This window comes from Gastrolobium bilobum, unplaced genomic scaffold, assembly GCF_033153095.1.
Source record: "Gastrolobium bilobum isolate Gb01-03AN ecotype WA unplaced genomic scaffold, APGP_CSIRO_Gbil_v1 utg27048, whole genome shotgun sequence".
Classification (NCBI taxonomy): Eukaryota; Viridiplantae; Streptophyta; class Magnoliopsida; order Fabales; family Fabaceae; genus Gastrolobium; species Gastrolobium bilobum.
In genome coordinates, this window is record NW_026898288.1 from 1 (window position 1) to 8,628 (window position 8,628).

Below are 8,628 nucleotides of genomic sequence, written 5' to 3' on the forward strand. Positions count from 1 at the left end.
CCACCATCATCTGCTCAACCTACACCAGCACCTGCCGCCTCTGAACCAGTCTCTGCTCAATCTCAGCCATCCGATCGAAGACCACCACGAAACCCTTCCCAAAGGACATGCAACAAATACTGGGTTGTTAATGTGCTAGGTAACTGAGTCGTAAACCAATATTTTAAACGGCTATTAATCTTATATGCAACTATATTTAATTCTTACAATTTTTTTTATCTTCTTCTTGCATTAACAACTTTTTACTAGCTGATAATGGAGTGGCTGATGAGGAAAGACTACGTGTGCGAGATGTATTGGTACTTCCTCCTCATAAGAAAGTAGTAGTGGAATGGAATGAGGACAATCAGCCTGTTGGGGAGGCTGCTGCCCTATTGCTTGGTTTTTTGGGTCACCTTGCATGCAACCCAAATATATTTCCTATTAGTTATGACAGGTGGCCTCATGTACCAGACATATACAAGGAAGATGTTTGGCTAAACACTATTCAGGTAAGAATGATGTTATAATTATGTCGACATTGTGTCTAATTTTGAGCTTATTACTCTCTTCCAGAGGAGATTCGTTATGGATAATGATGACCATTATCATTTCTGTGTGGGCAATATGGGTAAGAAATGGAAAGACAACAGGTGGAGGCTAGCAAATGAAATGTATGAAAAAGACAAAAGCTTTGAGGAAAATCTAGAATGTTTCCCTGATGGGATGACAAGGGAACAATGGGGTAGTTTCTTGGCTTATAAAACAAGTGAGAAAGCAAAGGTAATGAAGGATGGTTTTATTTTTTTTATTGCGGTCACTTGTATCCAACAAATACCTAAAACTTTTTTTTTGATACAATGCAGAAATATAGTAGAATCAATACTGCTAATAGACAGAAACAAACTATCCCACATACACTAGGCTCAAAGACCATTGCAAGGAGGAAAAGAGAGCTGGTATGGTTTTGAAATAATGTTAATTGCCAGTTTACTATTCATATATTTTACTTCTGTAAAATTATGGAACTAATATTATTGTGCAATGCCAAATGTCAGGAAATAGAACGTGGAACAATAGTGACCAGGGGGGAAATGTATGCTGTTGCTCATAAGAAAAAGTGTGGAAATTTTGTGAATGAGGAAGCTAGGCTGAAAAATGTAACCAATTTTTGTTGTAATTTATTTTGATTAATTACTGTCATACCTTTCAGGTACACTACTTGATAGTTAATTGATTGTATGCAGGAGCAATTACTAGTACAGATGCAACAAACCAATTCTGAAGTAGAGGCTTTTATTAATGTATTTGGGAAGGAACACCCAGGTCGGGTTAGAGGCATGGGTTTTGGGGTGGTTCCAACCCAGATACGTAGAACATCAACTAGTTCAGCCTCAACTTCTTCTAGTAGTCCTACACAAGCTGAATATGATGCCCTAAAAGAAGAGCTGGACACTATAAAAGGCAAGATGGAAGAGCTTGACACATTGAAAGCACAAATGGCACATTTTCTGCAAAATTTTGGAAGTCAATTGCCATCTAATCAGGTAAATGTGTCTTAAATCTGCTTTGGGATTTCTGATATCATATTCATTCTTGTTATATAGTTGACAAACCCTTATAATTTGGATAACCATTATGCATGTCCATTTCATATTAACATTGAAAATAGATCTCAATACTGTTCTTCCTATTAATTGTTGTCACTTCCAATGTTGTTTACATATTGTCGCTGGACCTTGTTATATAATTGAAATTGCTATCATCTGCCATAAAACTCTGCATGTCAATTTAATATTACGTTTTAAAATAGGTATCATCATTCTCTTGTAATAATTGTTGTCATTGGTCTAAATACTGTCATCTTATCTTGTTATATAAATCATATTGCCATCACTTGGATAAAAAAATGTATATGTACCTTAAAGTTTGATCAATTGCTGTAACTTGGATCTACATTTGTTGCTTAGATCAATGCTGTCAGAATATCACATGCATTTCTTAATGTGTGTTGCTTGACTCTGTGATGCTTTGTCGTTTTTATACTGCATGTTCACTTGTCAACTAAATCAACATTGCTCCTTTAGGAAATTAGGTAGAATGTTACAATTTTCAGTGTTGTGGTATTTGGGACTGAATTATGAAAATGGGGTAGGAACTCAACTTAAACCACTAAAGCTCAAATTGGCAGGAAGTCAATTTTCATACATGTGTTCTCTTGCCTAATTCTTTTACTGTTCCTGAACTAAATATTTTGTAAACATTGTCTTCGATTAATGTATGATTTATTTCCCCCCAAAATTTCAGGTTCCTGACATGGGATCTCCTGGAATTAGAAAGTCCTCCAATGCTAGTCATAACCCTTCTCTTGGACCAGAATCTTCAAATCATGGACCCACACCACTAGCATCTTAATATTGGACATCATTTCAAAGTTTTTGATGGAACATGTATTGTGGATATTAAGTTCCCTGAACCACTGCTTGTGCACTGAGTGCTATATTAGATGTTTGACATTATATTTTAAATTTTCATGTTTTTGATGTTAAGCATTTCCTAGGTATGTTTTGCTTATTACCTAGGAATAGGTTTTATATTTTTGGTGGTTTTGTATATTCAGTGCCACCCCAATATGTATGTCACTGACTCATTCTGTTTTGGATGTTAGGAATTTCCTGGGTATGTTTTGCTTATTACCTAGGAATGGGTTGTTTTGGATGTTAGGAATTTCCTTGGTATGTTTTGCTTATTACCTAGGAATAGGTTTTATATTTTTGGTTTTTTTGGTTATTCAGTGGCACTCCAATATGTATGTCATTCACTCCTAACGTCAATATTGAATACATATTTACCTTTTTTTGTAGTCTTCTACTCAATGCTCAAATATCCCTTTTGCATAAATTACTATTACATATTACAATATAGGATTTCTTATAAAAATAAAATAAATTTTTTTTTTTAAAAAAAATTATGCAAATTGCTAGCGGGTTATTAAGACCGTCGAGTACAATAAATTTGCCGACACAGTTAACGGACACCATACCCGCCTGTATTTTGAGTTCTAGCGGTTCATCTAACCGCATGCAATAATTATTATTGCAATTCATGAAATTAGTCTGACGACATCAACCGCCAATTAAAACGCTTCCATATGTTTAAACCTGGCGGTTAATCTAACCGCTTGGAAATATTTTTTATGCCATTGATGAAGTCATCTTCGACGACATAGGACGTCACGTGGGCCGCCCTGAAATGTCAGTGGCTGATATTCCAGCGGTTTATCTAAACCGCCTGTGAATGCATCGCGACAGTAATAACCCAGACGGATTACAAACCGCCAACTGAAGAAAACAAAGGCGGTTTTAACCGCCTATATATATCAAACAAACCGCCTGCAAATACCTACTTTCTTGTAGTGTATGCAGCTCGGCATTGTTATGAATTGCTGTACTACAGTTCTATGGTTACTCGGATTCTTGGTGCTTGCTAATTTGGACAAGATATCAGCTCGGCTATTCTCCCCTCGAGGGATGTGAGTAACCTGCACCTCATCAAAATCAACCATCATTTCTTGAACTTTGTTCAAGTATTTCATTAGTAGAAGACCTTTGGCCTGATACTTTCCTTCTATCTGCGAAGTCACCAATTGCGAGTCACTGATGATTTGTATCTTTTTAGCTCCGTGTTCTTTAGCTTGCATCAAACCAACTATCAGAGCTTCATATTCTGCTTGATTATTCGAAGTCGGGAATCCCAAGTTTAAGGAGTGTTCAATTGTTACTCCTTCTGGGCTTTCTAGTATGATTCCAACACTGCTTCCTTTATTGTTGGAGGATCCATCTAGGTAGACCTTCCATGCACCCCCAAACTCTTCGTGTTCCGGGTTCAACGGTGTCAGCTCCATTATGAAGTCGGCCAGAGCTTGTGACTTGATGGCCTTTCGACTTTCATATGCTATGTCGTACTCACTGAGCTCAAGTGCCCAGTTAGTCATTCTTCTTGCCAGGTCCGGCTTATGTAACACCTGCCGTATAGGCTGATTGGTCCTAACTATTATTTGATGCCCCTGAAAATATGGTCGTATACTCTTGGCCGTGATCAGCAAAGCAAAAGCCACATTTTCTAGCTTTTGATATCTAACCTCTGCACCTTGTAAGGCTCTACTGACGAAATAAATCGGCTCTTGGCCTTGGTTGGTTTCCTTGATCAGGACAACACTTATTGCCTCCTCCCCCACAGCTAGATACAGGATTAGAATGTCTCCTGGGTCTGGCTTTGAGAGAACTGGTGGAGTTGCTAAGCATTTCTTGACTTTGTCGAACGCGGCTTGGCACTCCAGGCTCCATCCTTCTATTGCTTCCTTCTTTAATAATTTAAAGAATGGAAGGGCATTCTCAGCAGACTTCGGCAGGAACCGGGTTAGCGCAGCCAACCGACCGGTTAACTGCTGAACCTCCTTTTTATTCTGGGGTACTTTCATATCAAGTACTTCCTTGCATTTGTCAGGATTTGCTTCAATTCCTCTATGAGTTAGCATGAAACCCAAAAACTTCCCAGCTGGGACTCTAAATGCACATTTTACTGGGTTTAGACGGATGCGGTACTTCCTGAGCTTTTGGAATGTCTGCTCGAGATCCTGGACATGATTCGTCATATCAAATGACTTTACAATCATATCGTCAATGTATACTTCTACATTCTTACCCAGCTGATCTTCAAACACTTTATTCATCATCCTCTGATAGGTTTCCCCTGAGTTTTTAAGCCCAAATGGCATTACATTGTAGCAATAATTGGCCTTTTCAGCAATAAAGACGGTTTTTTCTTGATCCCCCGGTTACATTGGAATCTGGTTGTATCCCGAGTAGGCATCCATAAAGGACAACAAACGAAATCCAGCCGAGTTATCTATCAGCTGGTCTATGTTAGGCATACGATAAGAATCCTTTGGGCAAACTCTGTTCAAGTCCGTGTAATCAGTACAAACTCTCCATTTCCCATTTGGTTTTTTCATCATCACCACGTTCGCAAGCCATGTTGTGTACTGTATCTCCCGAATGAACCCGGCATCCAACAGTTCCTTAACATGTTCTTCTAGAACTTGTTTCCTTTCTGGTCCCAACTTTATTTTCTTTTGGGAAACCGGCATGGATCCAGGATAAACTACCACCTTGTGGCAGCAGAAGGCAGGATCGATGCCCGGGATCTCAGACGACTTCCAAGCAAACACATCCGTGTTGCTCTTGAGGAAGTCGGCTAATTCTTCTTTCACTTGAGGATCTATGGTCTTACCAATTCGGGTAAATTGACCAGGTTCTTTTCCCAATGTGAGGTTTTCTAGCTCTCCATCAGGTTCGGGTCTTGGTATTATTTCTTCTCTCATGTCGAGTTCAACCACATTAACAAGCTTCCTGGAGTGGTGCGGAATTGTGTTCTTGCCTTGTTTATCCCCTGCATGAATCTGGGGTGGACCAGTATGTCCATCTTCATTATCTTTGACGGTGTCGAAATAACATCCCCTGGACTCCTTTTGATCCCCACAAACAGTAATTATTTCACCCTTACTGCTTAGCATCTTTATCTTTTGGTGTTTCGTGGAAACCAGCATGTCCCACTGGCGTATAGTTGGTCTCCCGAGAATTATATTATATTCTGACGGGAAGTCGGCCACTATAAATCTTACTCGTTCTGATTTGAACGCTTCTTTTGTTCCCAGGGTCAACCTGAGATCTATGTAGCCTTTAGGAGGTGTATGCTCTCCATTAAAAGCTATCAAAGTTGATTTGCAAGGTTTGAGGTCCTCTTCATCCAGTTTCATCTTTTTAAAAGCGTCCCACAGTATGATGTCGGCACTACTCCTTGCATCAACAAAAATCTTCTTAACCCGGCAGTTTACCAGGGTTCCAGCAATGACTAGTCCATCAACATGTCCCGGCAATACTCCGTGCATGTCCTCCTTTGTAAAATACAACAAAGGAGGATTCGGTTTCCTTGGGTCTTCCTTGAATTTAGGACGGTCCCGAATTGAAAGGACCTCTTTCAAGTACTTCCTTCTTGCACTTAAAGTGTCGCCCCCTCCTCCAAGGGCTCCACCGATTACGTTGCAGTCGAATTCTGCTTCCAGGAATTCGTCAGGGTTGGAATCATCTTTGTAGTTCCTTTCATCCTTGTTTTTCTTTTCAGGAACCGGGCTTTTACTTCTCTTTCTGTTTCCTGACTTCCTTTTTCGGGAGCCCTGGGTTTTGATCACATAGTGGCATAATCGTCCATCTCTCACAAATTTCTCCACAGCATCTCGGAGATCCCAGCATTGATCAGTTGTGTGACCCGGTCCATCATGGAAAGCACAGTATTTGGACTTATCCAGACCTCCTCTGTCAAATATGGGTCGGGGTCTGTCTACTCTCTTCATCTTCGTCATTGCCACTTCTCTCCAGATTTGAGAGCGTAACGCATTCAATGGTGTATATTTATCATACCTTCTAACTCGATCTCAGGTATCCAGGATTCTGGCCTTAGGATCTTTTTCCTTATTGTCAACTTGTCTGTGGACTTGTGGATCTTGACTTCCATCGTACTTTGGCAAGCGTGCCGAGTCGAAATCCTCCGGGAAAGGAGCATTCAGTATTTCACCAGTAAAAAGGTTGTTGTTATACTGCCCCCTACTGTACTTCCTTCTGTATCCGCCAGATTCCATGCGTCCTCGAATGATCTGAGCATTCTGGTTGGGATGGGTCCCATCCCGGTCCCCCTAGCCATTAGCTTGTGCCAGATGATTTTGAGCATTTTGGCCATCAGCCGCCTGGTTTCCCAGGTTCGGGTTCGTTGCGTTCGCCGGGTTGGGCCTTTCACGATTTTCCTCCTCAGGAACCCGGTTCTGCTGAATCAGGTTGCGAGTTCCTTCCCGGACATTGGCAGGCTGGCCTTCAGTTTCTGTCGCCCCTGGTCCAGTCAGCTGCGTTAAGCGTTGTTCCAGGTCTCGCATTCCCCTATTATTTTCCCCTCGTATCGTCCGAAAATCTTGCTGCCGTTGCAGGTTATTACGAGTTTCCAACTCTGCAATTCGCTCTATGATCGCAGCAAATGCGTTCTGAGCCAGCCGAGTATCTGGATCGGCTGATTCGGCAATACGCGCAGCAAGATCCTCAGGATGTTGGGAAGGGTTGTTACTTATCGAAGCTATAATTGTGTCAGCCCCCTATCTTGACGCGCTGGAGTGGACGCGGTGTCTGTGGACTTGTGGATCTTGACTTCCATCGTACTTTGGCAAGCGTGCCGAGTCGAAATCCTCCGGGAAAGGAGCATTCAGTATTTCACCAGTAAAAAGGTTGTTGTTATACTGCCCCCTACGTATTGATTCATATCTTGGATTGCCCCTTGTTGGGCTTACCACTTGATGGGCCCCTTATATGGGTCCATAACATGTATTATGATAACCAAGCAACTCTGCACATAGCCTCCAATCCAATTTTCCATAAAAGAACTAAGCATTTAAAAATATATTGTAATTTCGTCTGAGAAAAAGTTCTTTCCTAAGACATTGTGAATGAATCTGTTAGCTTTAATGATCAACTAAAAGATATCTTGACAAGATCTCTTAGGGGTCCTTGAATTCACTATATTTGTATCAAGCTTGCAGTATGATTTATATGCTCTAACTTGAGGGAGTGTTGGAAATGGTAACAGTAGTTATTATGGCTTTGGAAACAATATGAATTTATGAAGCATTGGGAACATTTGGATCTTAGGAACTAGTCCAATTCTTTAATTCTTGTAAATATAAGTTGTATTTATTTTTCCATTATATAAAAATCAGTATGCTGAGTGCAAAACAGTCAAGCAATTCACAGAAATGTCTCTAGAAACTATTCTCAAGTCAAATAAAAAATAAGATATATGATTGCTTTATAAGGATGCAAAAGAAGAGGTCTGCTTATTTGCTAGAGCCTTCCCATGCATTCAAGGTAAAGCTCTCAACGTAGTTTATACGTTATATATACTGACAAATACAAATCCATGCATTGACAGATTGGTTTCCCTACCAGGGACGAACATTGTGATGCTATAATCCCAAGGTCTGTATCCTTTGGAAGATGGAAAGATAGAATTTTGACAATCACAAAGGATATGATTTTGACAAATCTCCTACCTTTCATACAAGTAATTAAAATAGAATTTTCATACCATGCCTTCAGGAAAACTAGCTAACTTTTTTATTGCATCCATTGCCACAGCTGCCACTTATTCATTGCTGGATATGGAGATTAAATGGATTAATCATATGAGTGAACTATCCAAAACATTTACAGCGGCATCCAAGTTCCCTGAAGACCAATGATTAAAACCAATTACAGATATCTCATACAAGATCTTACATATACATGTATCTTATACTTTGCCATCTTATCCCCATGTATCCAAAACACATGAAAATGAAAGATGCATGAAGATCAAGCACCTCCTAGGAATGAATTCTGAACTAATTCATTTTATTCTAATTGGGACTCAATGACTCAAGTTGACCTAATCCCTTAACTATTTGTAGGTGATACAATAACTGGTAGATATATAGGATCCTATGTTATTGAAATAAAACAATTGGGCAGAGTAAGAATGGTACGAGAACCATAATACATTCCCTACTTACCC

At 39.9% G+C, this 8,628-nt stretch overlaps 1 protein-coding gene across 1 annotated transcript; it reads left to right on the forward strand.

Moving 5' to 3' along the window:
- Nucleotides 1–249: 249 nt before the first annotated feature.
- On the forward strand, nt 250–2,394 carry LOC133314520 (uncharacterized; the record flags this gene model as incomplete). The annotated part of the gene is made up of 6 exons (XM_061516005.1): nt 250–491; nt 556–762; nt 846–938; nt 1,038–1,139; nt 1,227–1,526; nt 2,287–2,394. Coding segments are annotated over 6 exons (1,052 nt in total), but the record flags the coding sequence as incomplete, so codon positions are not given.
- Nucleotides 2,395–8,628: the final 6,234 nt, after the last annotated feature.